Source organism: Tachyglossus aculeatus, chromosome 11, assembly GCF_015852505.1.
Source record: "Tachyglossus aculeatus isolate mTacAcu1 chromosome 11, mTacAcu1.pri, whole genome shotgun sequence".
NCBI classification, from domain to species: Eukaryota; Metazoa; Chordata; class Mammalia; order Monotremata; family Tachyglossidae; genus Tachyglossus; species Tachyglossus aculeatus.
The window spans coordinates 24,057,631-24,076,540 of NC_052076.1; the positions used below are offsets into that span (position 1 = coordinate 24,057,631).

At 44.8% G+C, this 18,910-nt stretch overlaps 1 protein-coding gene across 1 annotated transcript in view; it reads right to left on the reverse strand.

The window, feature by feature from the left end:
- The window catches only part of MYO1D (myosin ID), a 350,574-nt gene that overhangs the window by 259,494 nt on the left and 72,170 nt on the right, over positions 1–18,910 (reverse strand). The window contains 4 exon segments of the mRNA XM_038754744.1: positions 2,089–2,142; positions 5,346–5,511; positions 12,273–12,366; positions 13,815–14,023. Of these exon segments, the coding sequence (XP_038610672.1) occupies positions 2,089–2,142; positions 5,346–5,511; positions 12,273–12,366; positions 13,815–14,023 (523 nt within the window).

The following is an 18,910-nucleotide window of genomic DNA, read 5'->3' on the forward strand; positions in this document are numbered from 1 at the left end:
CAAGTTGGCAACATATAGAGACGGTCCCTACCCAACAGTGGGCTCACAGTCTAAAAGGGGGAGACGGAGAACAGAACAAAACATATTAACAAAATAAAATAAGTAGAATAGATATGTACAAGTAAAATAAATAGAGTAGTAAATCCGTACAAACATATATACATATATACAGGTGTTGTGGGGAAGGGAAGGAGATAATGATGGAGAGGGGGAGGAGTGGGAGAGGAAGGAGGGGGCCGTGTGTGGGAAGGCCTCCTGGAGGAGGTGAGCTCTCAGTAGGGCCTTGAAGGGAGGAAGAGAGCGAGCTGGGCGGATGTGGGGATTGACTGATTATTTATAATCACTAAATACGATTGAATGAATGAATGCTAATTATTGGAGAAGCAGTGTGGCTCAGTGGAAAGAGCCCGGGCTTTGGAGTCAGAGGTCGTGGGTTCAAATCCCGGCTCTGCCAATCATATTTATTGAACGCTTACTGTGTGCAGAGCACTGTACTAAGCGCTTGGGAAGTCCAAGTTGGCAACACATAGAGACGGTCCCTACCCGACAGTGGGCTCACAGTGTAGAAGGGGGAGACCTTCTAGACTGATGACCTTCTATCTACCCCAGGGCTTAGGACAGTGCTTGGCACATAGTAAGCGCTTAGCAAATACCATCATCGGACAGTCTGGCACTGTCTTAACAAATTAACAAATACCATTAACAAACAAATACCATTAAAAAAAAGTAAGCGCTTAACAAATACCATTAAAAAAATTAACAAACCAAAAAACAGTTACGTGAAATTCACCCCCCTGGCCACCTGCAACTCACTTTTATCTATGTTAATGCTCTCCAGTGCTCCTGTTCTTGGATTGGGGGAGCAGATTTTTTTAGCCGGATCAAGATGGAAAAGCCTGTGGGGCCAATGCCAACGCATTTGTCTTCAGTCATTTTTTTAATGCTATCAAAAAAGAGCTTAATAATAATAATAATAATAATAATAATAATAATAATGGCATTTATTAAGTGCTTACTATGTGCAAAGCACCGTTAAGCCTGTGGGGCCAATGCCAACGCATCTGTCTTCAGTCATCTTTTTAATGCTATCAAAAAAGCGCTTAATAATAATAATAGTAACAATAATAATGGCATTTATTAAGCGCTTACTATGTGCAAAGCACTGTTCTAAGCTCTGGGGAGGTTACAGAGTGATCAGGTTATCCCACGGGGGGCTCACAGTCTTCATCCCCATTTTACAGATGAGGTAACTGAGGCCCAGAGAAGTGAAGTGAACTCGCCCAAAGTCACACAGCGGACGACTGGTGGAGCGGGGATTTGAACCCCAGACCTCTGACTCCAAAGCCCATGCTCAATAATTATAATAATAATGATGGCATTTATTAAGCGCTTACTATATGCAAAGCACTGTTCTGAGCGCTGGGGAGGTTACAGGGTGATCAGGTTGTCCCACGGGGGGCTCACAGGCTTCATCCCCATTTTCCAGATGAGGTCACTGAGGCCCAGAGAAGTGAAGTGACTTGTCCAAAGTCAAACAGCGGGACGATGGGCGGAGCCGGGATTTAAACCCCAGACCTCTGACTCCAAAGCCCATGCTGAATAAAAATAATAATAATGATGATAATGATGGCATTTATTAAGCGCTTACTATGTGCAAAGCACTGTTCTAAGCGCTGGGGAGGTTACAGGGTGATCAGGTTGTCCCATGGGGGGCTCACAGTCTTCATCCCCATTTTACAGATGAGGTCACTGAGGCCCAGAGAAGTGAAGTGACTTGCCCAAAGTCACCCAGCTGACAATTGGCAGAGCTGGGATTCAAACCCATGACCTCTGACTCCCAAGCCCGGGCTCTTTCCACTGAGCCACGCTGCTTCTCCACATACTAATCAATCAATCAATCAATCAATCATATTTATTGAGCACTTACTGTGTGCAGAGCACTGTACTAAGTGCTTGGGAAGTCCAAGTTGGCAACATATAGAGACAGTCCCTACCCAACAATGGGTTCACAGTCTAAAAGGGGGAGACAATACTACTATTATTATTACTATTACTATAATTATTTTTATTTGCAGCAGCAGAACTCACCTGATAGAAGGAGTGAAAGCTTCTTTCCCCCGGTTGCTGCACAATCACTCGAGACTAGGAAAAACACAAGACATTTCCAGATGCATTAAGTGGGGTTTTCCCTTCGGGAGAGCTACAGCCCAGAAGTGGAAATGTTCCTTCTTTATTCTGGGACCCTGAATCAATCAATCAATCAATCGTATTTATTGAGCGCTTACTGGGTGCAGAGCACTGGACTAAGCGCTTGGGAAGTCCAAGTTGGCAACATATTCTGAATCTATTCTGGACACATTTTGGGGTGTCTAGGGGCGAGAGGGAAACGGGAACTCCAAGCTCTGGGATACAAGTGAGGCCACAGTCTGGAAAACAATCAATCAATCAATCAATCAATCGTATTTATTGAGCGCTTACTGTGTGCAGAGCACTGGACTAAGCGCTTGGGAAGTCCAAGCTGGCAACATATTCTGAATCTATTCTGGACACATTTTGGGGTGACTAGGGGAGAGAGGGAAACGGGAACTCCAAGCTCTGAGATACAAATGAGGCCACAGTCTGGAAATCAATCAATCAATCAATCAATCAATCAATCAATCGTATTTATTGAGCGCTTACTGTGTGCAGAGCACTGTACTAAGCGCTTGGGAAGTCCAAGTGGGCAACATATTCTGAATCTATTCTGGACACATTTTGGGGTGTCTAGGGGCGAGAGGGAAACGGGAACTCCAAGCTCTGAGATACAAGTGAGGCCACAGTCTGGAAATCAATCAATCAATCAATCAATCAATCAATCAATCAATCGTATTTATTGAGCGCTTACGGTGTGCAGAGCACTGTACTAAGTGCTTGGAAGTACAAGTCGGCAACATCTAGAGACGGTCCCTACCCAACAGTGGGCTCACAGTCTAGACGGGGGAGACGGAGAACAAAACCAAACATACTAACAAAATAAAATAAATAGAATAGATATGGGCAAGTGAAATAAATCCATCAATACATAGAGTAATAAATCCCCCTCTGCCTTCGAATTTGAGACCCCCAAAATGCAGGGTCTCCACAAAGGTGAGGGGATGGGGGAGACGGCACGAGGCTCATTCCCGGAAAGGGGTCTTTGTGGGGAGACACCTCCGCCTCAATCAATCAATCAATCATATTTACTTCCCAAGCGCTTAGTACAGTGCTCTGCACACAGTAAGCGCTCAATAAATATGATTGATTGATTATTAAGCGCTTAGTACAGTGCTCTGCACACAGTAAGCGCTCAATAAACACGATTGATTGATTGATTGCTTATTAAGCACTTAGCCCAGTGCTTGCACACAGTAAGTGCTCAATAAATACGATTGATTGATTGATTGATTGAGCGCTTACTGCATGCAGGGCACTGTACTAAGCACCTGGGAAGCACAAGTTGGCAACACATAGAGATGGTCCCTACCCAACAGTGGGCTCACGGTCTAAAAGGGGGAGACAGAGAACAGAACCAAACATACTAACAAAATAAAATAAATAGAATTGATATGTACAAATAAAATAAATGGAGTAATAAATCTGTACAAAAATCTATACATCTATCCAGGTGCTGTGGGGAGGGGAAGGAGGTAAGGAGGGGGGAGAGGCCTCAGTTAACTCATCTGGAAAATGGGGATTAAAAGTGTGAGCCCCCCGTGGGACAACCTGATCACCTTGTAACCTCCCCAGTGCTTAGAGCAGTGCTTGGCACATAGTAAGCGCTTAACAAATGCTATTATTATTATTATTATTCTTAATGTCTGTCTCCCCCTCTAGACTGTAAGCTTGTTGTAGGCAGGGAATGTGTCTGTTATACTGTTGTATTGTACTCTCCCACGTGCTCAGTAGAGTGCTCTGTACACAGTAAGCGCTCAATAAATACGACTGCATGATTGACAGCCACCCACAGCCTAGGCACGTCCCCTTGGTTCATTCAGTTGTATTTATTGAGCGCTTACCGTGTGCAGAGCACTGTACTAAGCGCTTGGGAAGTCCAAGTTGGCAACATCTAGAGACGGTCCCTACCCAACAGCGGGCTCACAGCAACAGTTGTCCGCAAGGCAATCATCATCATCATCAATCGTATTTATTGAGCGCTTACTGTGTGCAGCCATGGACTACCCAGTTGGAGCTGGGACGGGGCCACCCACCCAGCTGACAAGTGGCGGAGCCGGGATTTGAACCCACGACCTCCGACTCCAAAGCCCGGGCTCTTTCCACTGAGCCACGCCGCTTCTCTGAATCAATCAATCAATCAATCGTATTTATTGAGCGCTTACTGTGTGCAGAGCACTGGACTAAGCGCTTGGGAAGTCCAAGTTGGCAACATATAGAGACAGTCCCTACCCAACGGTGGGCTCACGGTCTAAAAGGGAGAGACAGAGAACAAAACCAAACATACTAACAAAATAAAATAAATAGAACAGGCTGAACACGCCGAACAGACAAACCTCCTCTCCAGAGAAGAGTGGCTACCAAGAGGCAGGAAAAGAGGTGGGGAATGGGATGAGAGGAAGCCATTTAAAGGAGCAATCAATCAATCAATCGTATTTATTGAGCGCTTACTGTGTGCAGAGCACTGGACTAAGCGCTTGGGAAGTCCAAGTTGGCAACGTATAGAGAGCAGAAGGGATTCACCTGCTAAATACGGCAGGTTAACCATCATCATCATCATCATCATCAATCGTATTTATTGAGCGCTTACTATGTGCAGAGCACTGTACTAAGCGCTTGGGAAGTACAAATTGGCAACATAGAGAGACAGTCCCTACCCAACAGGGGGCTCACAGTCTAAAAGGGGGAGACAGAGAACAGAACCAAACATACTAACGAAATAAAATAAATAGGATAGATATGTACAAGTAAAATAAATAAATAAATAAACAGAGTAATAAATATGTACAACCATATATACATATATACAGGTTAACGGGAATTCAACGGGAATTCAGCCTGGGGAGAGGCACCTTCAGAGAAGCAGCGTGGCTCAGTGGAAAGAGCCCGGGCTTTGGAGTCAGAGGTCATGGGTTCGAATCCCGGCTCCGCCAACTGTCAGCTGTGTGACTTTGGGCAAGTCACTTCACTTCCCTGGGCCTCAGTTCCCTCATCTGTAAAATGGGGATTAAGTCTGTGCACCCCACGTGGGACAACTGGATTACCTTGTATCTCCCCCAGCGCTTAGAACAGTGCTTTGCACATAGTAAGCGCTTAATAAATGCTATCATTATTATTATTATTATTATTACCTTCAGCAACCGAACGTACTTTACCTTCTCGAGCAAATAGTTATTGATGTGTCCACCGATCGGGTCCCCCTTGAAGTCGAAGTTGATGTCCATGTATTTCCCAAACCTGCTGGAGTTGTCGTTCCGGTTGGTCTTGGCATTCCCGAAGGCCTCCAATACGCAGTTGGATTTCAGCAACATGTTCTTCACTCTTTAGTGCGCGGACAAGGAAAAAGACGCGCAAACGGAATTGTCAGCATGTCCAGGGCCCTGGAATGGGAGCAGTAACAGGGATAGACTGTTCCCGAGAAGCAGCGGGGCTCAGTGGAAAGAGCCCGGGCTTCAGGAAACCAGTTCATTCACTCAGTCAATCAATCAATCAATCAATCAATCGTATTTATTGAGCGCTTACTGTGTGCAGAGCACTGGACTAAGCGCTTGGGAAGTCCAAGTTGGCAACATCTAGAGACAGTCCCTACCCAACAGCGGGCTCACAGTCTAGAAGGGGGAGACAGAGAACAAAACCAAACATACTAACAAAATAAAATAAATAGAATAGATATGGACAAGTAAAATAAATAAATGAATACAGTAATAAATATGTACAAACATATATACATATATACTTTCAGACTGTGAGCCCACTGTTGGGTAGGGACTGTCTCTATATGTTGCCAATTTGTACTTCCCAAGCGCCTAGTCCAGTGCTCTGCACACAGTAAGCGCTCAATAAATACGATTGATGATGATATACAGGTGCTGTGGGGAAGGGACGGAGTCGTATTTATTGAGCGCTTACTGTGCGCAGAGCATCATCATCATCAATCATATTTATTGAGCGCTTACTGTGTGCAGAGCACTGGACTAAGCGCTTGGGAAGTCCAAATTGGCAACATCTAGAGACAGTCCCTGCCCAACAGCGGGCTCACAGTCTAAAAGGGGGAGACAGAGAACAAAACCAAACATACTAACAAAATAAAATAAATAGAATAGATATGGACAAGTAAAATAAATAAATAAATAGAGTAATAAATATGTAACAAAACCAAACATACTAACAAAATAAAATAAATAGAATAGATATGGACAAGTAAAATAAATAGAGTAATAAATCTGTACAAGCATATATCCATATATCCAGGTGCTGTGGGGAAGGGAAGGAGGTAAGATGGGGGGGATGGAGAGGGGGATGAGGGGGAGAGGAGGGAAGGGGCTCAGTCTGGGGAATGTCAGGACCGAGTGAAAAATCCTGTAGGGAGAAACTGCCGGTGGGCGAGCCCTGCAGTAAGGGCTCAGAGAGAAATTGGGGTGGTCACATCCCCATTCATTCATTCATTCATCATCATCATCAATCGTATTAATTGAGCGCTTACTGTGTGCAGAGCACTGGACTAAGCGCTTGGGAAGTCCAAGTTGGCAGCACTTCCCACCCAACTTGAAACAAGAACAATCCTTATTGAACAGCAACGGCGACCAATTTGAAACTGGAACGACCCTTTCCTTACTGAGCAGGGACGGCCAACTTATTTCAAGCGGTCAAAGCAAAGAGGGAGAGGGAATCGATTCAGTCGTATTGGCTGAGCATTTAGTATCATCATCATCAATCGTATTTATTGAGCGCTTACTATGTGCAGAGCACTGTACTAAGCGCTTGGGAAGTACAAATTGGCAACATATAGAGACAGTCCCTACCCAACAGTGGGCTCACAGACTAAAAGGGGGAGACAGAGAACAAAACCAAACATACTAACAAAATAAAATACATATTTTCTTATCCTCGCATATCCTTCTCATCCATAAAGGAGGTCTACCCTTTATAATAATAATAATAATAATGGCATTCGTTAAGCGCTTACTATGTGCAGAGCACTGTTCTAAGCGCTGTGGGGGTTACAAGGTGATCAAGTTGTCCCACGTGGGGCTCACAGTCTTAACCCCCATTTTACAGATGAGGTAGCCGAGGCTCAGAGAAGTGAAGCGACTTGCCCAAGGTCACACAGCAGACACGTGGGGGAGTCGGAATTCGAACCCATGACCTCTGACTCCAAAGCCTGTGCTCTTTCCACTGAGCCACGCTGCTCCTCTATGAACTTGAAGTCACAGAGAAACAGGGCGGCAAATTGGCAACATATAGAGACAGTTCCTACCCAACAGTGGGCTCACAGTCTAAAAGTATATATGTACATATGTTATTTATGTTATTTATTAGAGAAGCAGCGTGGCTCAGTGGAAAGAGCACGGGCTTTGGAGTCAGTGGTCGTGGGTTCAAATCCCGGCTCTGGCAATTGTCAGCTGTGTGACCTTGGGCAAGTCACTTAACTTCTCTGGGCCTCAGTTCCCTCATCTGTAAAATGGGGGTTGACTGTGAGCCCCCCGTGGGACAACCTGATCACCTTGTAACCCCCCCAGCGCTTAGAACAGTGCTTTGCACATAGTAAGCGCTTAATAAATGCCATCATTATTATTATTATTATTTATATTTAGTAGGTGCGGAGCGCCGTACTGAGCGCCGAATACTTCTGTAGACGATATTAAGAGTGTTTAAACCTTTTTCTCCCAATACCTTCGACGATATTAAGAGCGTTTAAACCTTTTTCTCCCAATACCTTAGACGATATTAAGAGCGTTTAAACCTTTTTCTCCCATAGCGCTCGGAAGGGCCTTTGAAACGGTTTCAGTTTCACTAATGCTTCCACCAGGCACTCGTGGAAGTCATAAGGAAAAGGAATTCCACGATCCATTATCCCTGGGGTTTCAACAGTGCACCCGGTTGCGGGATAAATCAAGCTAATATGGTTTTATTTGCGGTCCGCCCAGGGCAACAGGACGGTAGGTGAGGCGTACAACTAAATATTTGAATTCTTCTCATTATGCAGCCGATCGAGTTCATCTGTAATCTTGCACCGGCATGTGCTGATTTACTATCGTTCTCCTGGAACTTAACGGCAAACTCGAATTTAATAAAGTTTCATTTAATATTAACTGCAAGAGTAGAGCTCGGTTAATCTATTTATTTTATTTTGTTAATATGTTTTGTTTTGTCGTCCGTCTCCCCCTTCTAGACGGTGAGCCCGCTGTCGGGTGGGGACCGTCTCTACATGTTGCCAACTTGGACATCCCAAGCGCTTAGTGCAGTGCTCTGCACACAGTAAGCGCTCAATAAATACGATTGATTGATTGATTGATTGATTGGAGTCAGAGGTCGTGGGTTCAAATCCTGGTCCACCAGTTTGGGCAAGTCACTTCTCTGGGCCTCAGTTCCTTCATCTGTCAAATGGGGATGAAGACTGGGAGCCCCCCGTGGGACAACCTGATCGCCTTGTATCCTCCCCAGCGCTTAGAACAGTGCTTGGCACATAGTAAGCGCTTAACAAATACCGTCATCATTATTATTAGAAGTAGCAGTGGCAGTAAAGGGAGCAGCAGTAGAAGTAATAATAATTATCAGAGAAGCCGCGTGGCTCAGTGGAAAGAGCCCGGGCTTGGGAGTCAGAGGTCACGGGTTCAAATCCCGGCTCCACCACCTGTCGTCTCTGTGACTTTGGGCAAGTCACTTCACTTCTCTGGGCCTCAGTTACCCATCTGTAAAATGGGGATTAAGACTGGGAGCCCCCCGTGGGACAACCTGATCTCCTTGTATCTGCCCCAGCGCTTAGAACACTGCTTGGTACACAGTAAGCGCTTAACAAATCCCATCATTATTATCATTATTATTATCATTACTAATAATGATGGCATTAAGAGAAGCAGCGTGGCTCAGTGGAAAGAGCCCGGGCTTTGGAGTCAGAGGTCATGGGTTCAAATCCTGGCTCTGCCACTTGTCAGCTGGGTGACTTTGGGCAAGTCACTTGACTTCTCTGGGCCTCAGTTACCTCATCTGGAAAATGGGGATGAAGATTGTGAGCCCCCCGTGGGGCAACCTGATCACCTTGTATCCCCCCAGCGCTTAGAACAGTGCTTTGCACATAGTAAGTGCTTAACAGATACCACCATCATTATTATTATCTGGGCCTCAGTTCCCTCGTCTGTAAAATGGAGATGAAGACTGTGAGCCCCCCGTGGGACAACCTGATCACCTTGTATCTGTCCCAGTGCTTAGAACCGTGCTTTCATTCATTCAATCGTATTTATTGAGCGCTTACTGTGTGCAGAGCACTGGACTAAGCGCTTGGGAAGTCCAAGTTGGCAACATCTAGAGACGGTCACTACCCAACACCGGGCTCACAGTCTAGAAGCACATAGTTCCCCTCCCCACAGCACCTGTATATATGTACATATGTTTGTATGTATTTATTACTCTATTTTATTTGTACATATTTATTCTATTTATTTTATTTTATTAATATGTTTTGTTTTGTTCTCTATCTCCCCCTTCTAGACTGTGAGCCCACTGTTGGGTAGGGACCATCTCTCTATGTTGCCAACTTGGACTTCCCAAGTGCTTAGTACAGTGCTCTGCACACAGTAAGCGCTCAATAAATACGATTGATTGGACTTCCCAAGCGCTTAGTACAGTGCTCTGCACAAAGGAAGCGCTCAATAAATACAATTGAATGAATGAATGAATGAATTTATTACTCTATTTATTTTATTTGTACATATTTATTCTATTTATTTTATTTTATTTATTCATTTATTTAGGAAGCGCTTAACAAATACCACCATCATTATTATTATTTTCTGGGCCTCAGCTCCCTCATCTGGAAAATGGAGATGAAGACTGTGAGCCCCACGTGGGACAACCTGATCGCCTTGGATCTCCCCCAACACTTAGAACAGTGCTCGGCACACAGCGAGCGCCGAACAAATACCATGATGATAATTATTTTTATTTGATAATTATTCTAGACTGTGAGCCCGCTGTTGGGTAGGGACCGTCTCTCTATGTTGCCAACTTGGACTTCCCAAGCGCTTAGTCCAGTGCTCTGCACACAGTAAGCACTCAATAAATACGATTGAATGAATGAATGAATTTATTACTCTATTTATTTATTTATTTTATTTGTACATATTTATTCTATTTATTTTATTTTATTTATTCATTTATTTAGGAAGCGCTTAACAAATACCACCACCATTATTATTATTCACTGTGCCTCAGCTCCCTCATCTGTAAAATGGAGATGAAGACCGTGAGCCCCACGTGGGACAACCTGATCACCTCGGATCTCCCCCAACGTTTAGAACAGTGCTCGGCACATAGCGAGCGCCGAACAAATACCATGATGATAATTATTTTTATTTGATAATTATTCTAGACTGTGAGCCCGCTGTTGGGTAGGGACCGTCTCTATATGTTGCCAATTCCCAAGCGCTTAGTACAGTGCTCTGCACACAGTAAGCGCTCAATAAATACGACTGAATGAATGAATAGTAAGTGCTTAACAAATACCACCCTTATTATTATTCACTGTGCCTCAGTTTCCTCATCTGGAAAATGGAGATGAAGACCGTGAGCCCCACGTGGGACAACCTGATCACCTCGGATCTCCCCCAACGCTTAGAACAGTGCTTGGCACACAGTGAGAGCCGAACAAATACCATGATGATAATTATTTTTATTTGATAATTATTCTAGACTGTGAGCCCGCTGTTGGGTAGGGACCGTCTCTATATGTTGCCAACTTGGACTTCCCAAGAGCTTAGTCCAGCGCTCTGCACACAGTAAGCGCTCAATAAATACGATTGAATGAATGAATGAATGAATAGTAAGTGCTTAACAAATACCACCATCATTATTATTATTCACTATGCCTCAGTTCCCTCATCTGTAAAATGGAGATAAAGACCGTGAGCCCCACGTGGGACAACCCGATCACCTCGGATCTCCCCCAACGCTTAGAACAGTGCTCGGCACACAGCGAGCGCCGAACAAATACCATGATGATAATTATTTTTATTTGATAATTATTCTAGGCTGTGAGCCCACTGTTGGGTAGGGACCGTCTCTCTATGTTGCCAACTTGGACTTCCCAAGTGCTTAGTCCAGTGCTCTGCACACAGTAAGCGCTCAATAAATACGATTGAATGAATGAATGAATGAATAGTAAGTGCTTAACAAATACCACCATCATTATTATTATTCACTATGCCTCAGTTCCCTCATCTGTAAAATGGAGATGAAGACCGTGAGCCCCACGTGGGACAACCTGATCACCTCGGATCTCCCCCAACGCTTAGAACAGTGCTTGGCACATAGCACACGCCGAACAAATACCATGATGATAATTATTTTTATTTGATAATTATTCTAGGCTGTGAGCCCGCTGTTGGGTAGGGACCGTCTCTATATGTTGCCAACTTGGACTTCCCAAGCGCTTAGTCCAGTGCTCTGCACACAGTAAGCGCTCAATAAATACGATTGAATGAATGAATGAATGAATAGTAAGTGCTTAACAAATACCACCATCATTATTATTATTCACTGTGCCTCAGTTCCCTCATCTGTAAAATGGAGATGAAGACCGTGAGCCCCACGTGGGACAACCTGATCGCCTTGGATCTCCCCCAACGCTTAGAACAGTGCTTGGAACATAGCGAGCGCCGAACAAATACCATGATGGTAAGTATTTTTATTTGATAATTATTCTAGACTGTGAGCCTGCTGTTGGGTAGGGACTGTCTCTATATGTTGCCAACTTGGACTTCCCAAGAGCTTAGCACAGTGCTCTGCACACAGTAAGCGCTCAATAAATACGATTGAATGAATGAATAGTAAGTGCTTAACAAATACCACCCTTATTATTATTCACTGTGCCTCAGTTTCCTCATCTGGCAAATGGAGATGAAGACTTCCCAAGCGCTTAGTCCAGTGCTCTGCACACAGTAAGTGCTCAATAAATACAATTGATGGATTGATTATTTTTATTATTACTTGGACGGGCCGAGGGGTTCCGGAGTGAACCCCAGTAGACGCTCCCCGTGTCGCCTGCTCCCCCCGTCCCCCGGGAAACCGACGGACGAGGATTTTACCTCTCCACCTCGGCCCTCTGACCGGGATTGGTGATGGCGGCGATATACTGCATGATGTATTTGCTGGCTTCCGTTTTTCCGGCCCCACTTTCCCCTGAAAAGAAACAACACACGCTCCACTTACCCCGGGGGGTTCGGATGATCAATTTCAGAAAAGAAAGGGGGTTCAGATGATCATTTTCGGAAAAGAAAGGGGGTTCAGATGATCATTTTCAGAAAAGAAAGGTGGTTCAGATGATCATTTTCAGAAAAGAAAGGTGGTTCAGATGATCATTTTCAGAAAAGAAAGGGGGTTCAGATGATCATTTTCAGAAAAGAAAGGGGGTTCAGATGATCATTTTCAGAAAAGAAAGGGGGTTTAGATGATTAATTTCAGAAAAGAACAAACCCCCCCTTTCCCTCTCCTCCTCCCCATCCCCTCCGCCCTATCTCCTTCCCCTCCCCACAGCACCTGTTTATATATTTGTACAGATTTATTACTCTATTTATTTTACTTGTACATATTTACAATTCTATTGATTTTGTTAATGATGTGCATTTAGCTTTCATTCTGTTTGTTCTGATGACTTGACACCCATCCATGTGTTTTGTTTTATTGTCCGTCTCCCCCTTCTAGACTCTGAGCCCGTTATCGGGTAGGGACCGTCTCTATATGTTGCCAACTTGTACTTCCCAAGCGCTTAGTCCAGTGCTCTACACACAGTAAGCGCTCAATAATACGATTGATTGATTGATTGATTTAGCTTTTTAATTCTATTTGTTCTGACGACTAGACACCCGTCCACATGTTCTGTTTTGCCGTCTGTCTCCCCCTTCTAGACCGTGAGCCCATTGTCGGGTACAGACCGTCTCTATATGTTGCCAACTTGTACTTCCCAAGCGCTTAGTACAGTGCTCTACACACATTAAACGCTCCATAAATAAGATTGATTGATTGATTAGCTTTTTAATTCTATTTGTTCTGACGACTTGACACCCGTCCACATGTTCTGTTTTGTTGTCTGTCTCCCCCTACTAGACTGTGAGCCCGTTGTTGGGTAGGGACCGTCTCTAGATGTTGCCAGCTTGGACTTCCCAAGCGCTTAGTCCAGTGCTCTGCACACAGTAAGCGCTCAATAAATATGATTGAATGAATTTATTTTATTTGTATATATTTAATCTATTTTATTTTAATCTGTTTTGTTTTGTTCTCTGTCTCCCCCTTCTAGCCTGTGAGCCCGCTGTCAAGTAGGGCCCGTCTCTATCTGTTGCCAACTTGTCCTTCCCAAGCGCTTAGTCCAGTGCTCTGCACACAGTAAGCGCTCAATAAATACGATTGAATGAATGAATACGATTGATTAACTTCTCTGTGCCTCAGTTCCCTCATCTGTAAAATGGGGATGAAGACCAGGAGCCCCCGCCGTGGGACCACCTGATCACCACGGAACCTCCCCAGCGCTTAGAACAGTGCTTGGCACATAGTAGGCGCTTAATAAATGCCATTATGGAATCGAAGCCATCCCGGACGGGGAGTCCCGAGCGAGCTTCCCCCCCCCGGCATACCGGAGATGACGATGCAAGTGTCTTTGGCTCTCCTCTTCATGGCCTTGTAAGCGGCGTCGGCGATGGCGAAGAGGTGAGGAGGTCGCTCATACAGTTCCCGTCCCTTGTACTGCTCGATCGTGTCCCTCCCGTAGATGTTCAGGCTCTTGTAGGGGTTCACGGAAACCACCACTTCGCCGATGAAGGTGTAGATCCGCCCTTTCTCAAACCTGCGCGGAGGCGACCAAGAAGAGCCACTGATTCCCCGGGTTGGCCACGAAAACCCGCGCGCCACGACGGGGCATCGGTGCCTCGTTCGTTCATTCCATCGTATTTGTTGAGCGCTTACTGTGTGCGGAGCATTGCACTAGGCATTTGGTAGCCATCATTCATTCATTCATTCAATCACATTTATTGAGCGCCTACTGTGTGTGGAGCACTGGACTAAGCGCTTGGGAAGTCCAAGTTGGCAACACGTAGAGACGGTCATTCATTCATTCAATCACATTTATTGAGCGCTTACTGTGTGCAGAGCACTGGACTAAGCGCTTGGGAAGTCCAAGTTGGCAACACGTAGAGACGGTTATTCATTCATTCACTCATTCATTCAATAGTATTTATTGAGCGCTGACTGTGTGCAGAGCACTGGACTAAGCAGTTGGGAAGTCCAAGTTGGCAACACGTAGAGACGGTTATTCATTCATTCATTCATTCATTCAATTGCATTTATGGAGCGCTTACTGTGTGCAGAGCACTGGACTAAGCGCTTGGGAAGTCCAAGTTGGTAACATGTAGAGACGGTCATTCATTCATTCACTCATTCATTCAATCGTATTTATTGAGTGCTTACTGTGTGCAGAGCACTGGACTAAGTGCTTGGGAAGTCCAAGTGGGCAACATGTAGAGACGGTCATTCATTCATTCACTCATTCATTCATTCAATCGTATTTATTGAGCGCTGACTGTGTGCAGAGCACTGGACTAAGCGCTTGGGAAGTCCAAGTTGGTAACACGTAGAGACGGTCATTCATTCATTCACTCATTCATTCATTCAATCGTATTTATTGAGCGCTGACTGTGTGCAGAGCACTGGACTAAGCACCTGGGAAGTCCAAGTTGGCAACACGTAGAGACGGTCATTCATTCATTCACTCATTCATTCAATAGTATTTATTGAGTGCTTACTGTGTGCAGAGCACCGGACTAAGCGCTTGGGAAGTCCAAGTTGGCAACACATAGAGAGCGCTTAGTCCAGTGCTCTGCACACAGTAAGCGCTCAATAAATATGATTGATGATGTTGATGATGATTCATTCACTCATTCTTTCAATCGTATTTATTGAGCGCTTACTGTGTGCAGAGCACTGGACTAAGCGCTTGGGATGTCCAAGTTGGCAACACGTAGAGACGGTCATTCATTCATTCACTCATTCATTCATTCAATCGTATTTATTGAGCGCTTACTGTGTGCAGAGCACTGGACTAAGTGTTTGGGAAGTCCAAGTTGGCAACATATAGAGATGGTCCCTACCCAACAGCGGGCTCACATTCATTCAATTGTATTTATTGAGCGCTTACTGTGTGCAGAGCACTGGACTAAGCGCTTGGGAAGCCCAAGTCGGCAACATCTAGAGATGGTCATGCATTCATTCATTCATCCAATCATATTTACTGAGCGCTTATTGTGTGCAGAGCACTGGACTAAGCGCTTGGGAAGCACAAGTCGGCAACATCTAGAGATGGTCATTCATTCATTCATTCAATGGTATTTATTGAGCGCTTACTGTGTGCAGAGCACTGGACTAAGCGCTTGGGAAGTCCAAGTCGGCAACATCTAGAGATGGTCATTCATTCATTCATTGAATCGTATTTATTGAGCGCTTACTGTGTGCAGAGCACTGGAGTAAGCGCTTGGGAAGTACAAGTTGGCAACATATTCATTCATTCATTGTCGTATTTATTGAGCGCTTACTGTGTGCAGAGCACCGGACTAAGCGCTTGGGAAGTACAAGTCGGCAACATCTAGAGATGGTCATTCATTCATTCATTGAATCGTATTTATTGAGCGCTTACTGTGTGCAGAGCACTGGACTAAGCACTTGGGAAGCACAAGTTGGCAACGTCCAGAGACGGTCCCTACCCAACAGTGGGCTCACAGTCTAGAAGGGGGAGACAGAGAACAAAACCAAACATATTAACAAAATAAAATAAATAGAATAAATATGTACAAATAAATATGTGAGCCCATTGTTGGGTAGGGCCCGTCTCTATATGTTGCCAACTTGGACTTCCCAAGCGCTTAGTCCAGTGCTCTGCACACAGTAAGCGCTCAATAAATACGATTGAATGAATGAATGAATGAATGGATGGTCCCCCTTCTAGCCTGTGAGCCCACTGTTGGGTAGGGACTGTCTCTAGATGTTGCCAACTTGGACTTCCCAAGCGCTTAGTCCAGTGCTGTGCACACAGTAAGCGCTCAATAAATATGATTGATGATGATGATGATGATTTATTACTCTATTTATTTATTTTACTTGTACATATCTATTCTATTTATTTAATTTTGTTAGTATGTTTGGTTTTGTTCTCTGTCTCCCCCTTTTAGACTGTGAGCCCACTGTTGGGTAGGGACTGTCTCTATATGTTGCCAACTTGTACTTCCCAAGCGCTTAGTACAGTGCTCTGCACACATTAAGCAGCGTGGCTCAGTGGAAAGAGCCTGGGCTTTGGAGTCAGTGGTCATGGGTTCAAATCCCGGCTCCACCAACTGTCAGCTGTGTGACTTTGGGCAAGTCACTTCACTTCTCTGGGCCTCAGTTCCCTCATCTGTAAAACAGGGATTGACTGTGAGCCCCCCGTGGGACAACCTGATCACCTTGTAGCCTCCCCAGCGCTTAGAACAGTGCTTTGCACATAGTAAGTGCTTAACAGATGCCATTATTATTATTAAGCACTCAATAAACACGATTGAATGAATGAATGAATGACTAGGGACAACCCAGCCGAGCTGGCTGGAACATCTTTCGAAGTCCGGGATCTTGGCTGGGGCGGCAGCGGGACGAAATCCCAGAGGAATGCACGGCATCGGGCGGGAATGGGATGGAAAATGAGACCACCTCGGCTGGCGAGCGGTGGAAAAAGTGAAATCTACCCTTGGGCATCGTAAGAGCGACCGCTCCGAAAAACAGCATTTTCTAGAAGGATCGCCGGGTACGGAGCTTTGCCATCAATCACCTGTATATATGTTGGTACAGATTTATACCTATTTATTCATACAGTCAGTGTAGTGTGACTAATGGAGGAAAAATTCCTGTAAGTTGTATGAATCCTGTGTTAATTTTTGTAATTTTCAAAGATGCATCCAGCTATGTACTGCCCAAGCGCTTGGTACAGTGCTCTGCACACAGTAAGCGCTCAATAAATACGATTGAATGACTATTTATTACTCCATTTATTTTATTTGTACATATTTATTCTATTTATTTGATTTTGTTAATATGTTTGGTTTTGTCGTCTGTCTCCCCCTTCTAGCCTGTGAGCCCGCTGTTGGGTAGGGACTGTCTCTACATGTTGCCAACTTGTACTTCCCAAGCGCTTAATACAGTGCTCTGCACACAGTAAGCACTCAATAAATACGATTGATTGATTGATTGATTCTCTGTCTCCCCCTTCTAGACTGTGAGCCCACTGTCGGGTAGGGATTGTCTCTATATGTTGCCAACTTGTACTTCCCAAGCGCTTAGTCCAGTGCTCTGCACACAGTAAGCACTCAATAAATACGATTGACTGACTATTTATTACTCCATTTATTTTATTTGTACATATTTATTCTATTTATTTTATTTTGTTAATATGTTTGGTTTTGTCGTCTGTCTCCCCCCTTCTAGCCTGTGGGCCCGCTGTTGGGTAGGGACCGTCTCTAGACGTTGCCGACTTGGACTTCCCAAGCGCTTAGTTCAGTGCTCTGCACACAGTAAGCGCTCAATAAATACAGCGTGGCTCAGTGGAAAGAGCCCGGGCTTTGGAGTCAGAGGTCATGGGTTCAAATCTCGGCTCTGCTAACTCTCAGCTGTGTGACTTTGGGCAAGTCACCTAACTTCTCTGTGCCTCAGTTACCACATCTGTAAAATGGGGATTAAGACTGTGAGACACCCCCCCCAGCCCAGGACAACCTGATCACCTTGTAACCTCCCCAGTGCTTAGAACAGTGTCTTGCACATAGTAAGTGCTTAATAAATGCCATCATCATCAATAAATACGATTGAATGAATGAATGAATCAATCAGTCAGATTTATTGAGTGCTTACTATGTGCAGGATACTGTACCGAGCACTTGGAAGAGAACAACACAATGATATAACAGACACATAGTAAGTACTCAATAAATAGTACTTACTACAGAGAAGCAGCGTGGCTCAGTGGAAAGAGCCTGGGCTCTGGAGTCAGAGGTCAGGGGTTCGAATCCTGGCTCTGCCTTTTGTCAGCTGGGTGACTTTGGGCAAGTCATTTAACTTCCCTGGGCCTCAGTTCCCTCATCTGGAAAATGGGGATTCATTCATTCATTCATTGAACCGTATTTATTGAGCGCTTACTGCGTGCAGAGCACTGGACTAAGCGCTTGGGAAGTCCAAGTCGGCAACATCTAGAGACGGTCCCTACCCAACAGTGGGCTCACAGGCTAGAAGGGGGAGACGGACAACAAAACAAAACAAAATAAATAGAATAAATATGTATAAATAAAATAAATAGAGTAATAAATCCGTACCAACATCTATACATCTATACAGGTGCTGTGGGGAAGGGAAGGAGGTAAGATGGGGGGGATGAAGAGGGGGACGAGGGGGAGAGGAAGGAAGGGGCTCAGTCTGGGAAGGCCTCCTGGAGGAGGTGAGCTCTCAGTAGGGCCTTGAAGGGACCGTAAGCCCGCTGTTGGGTAGGGACCGTCTCTATATGTTGCCAACTTGTACTTCCCAAGCGCTTAGTACAGTGCTCTGCACACAGTAAGCGCTCAATAAATACCATTGAATGAATGAATGAATAAATGGTATTTACTGCATGCTTACTATGTGCAGAGCACTGTAGTAACCACTTGAGAGTATATAATACTACAGAACTAGC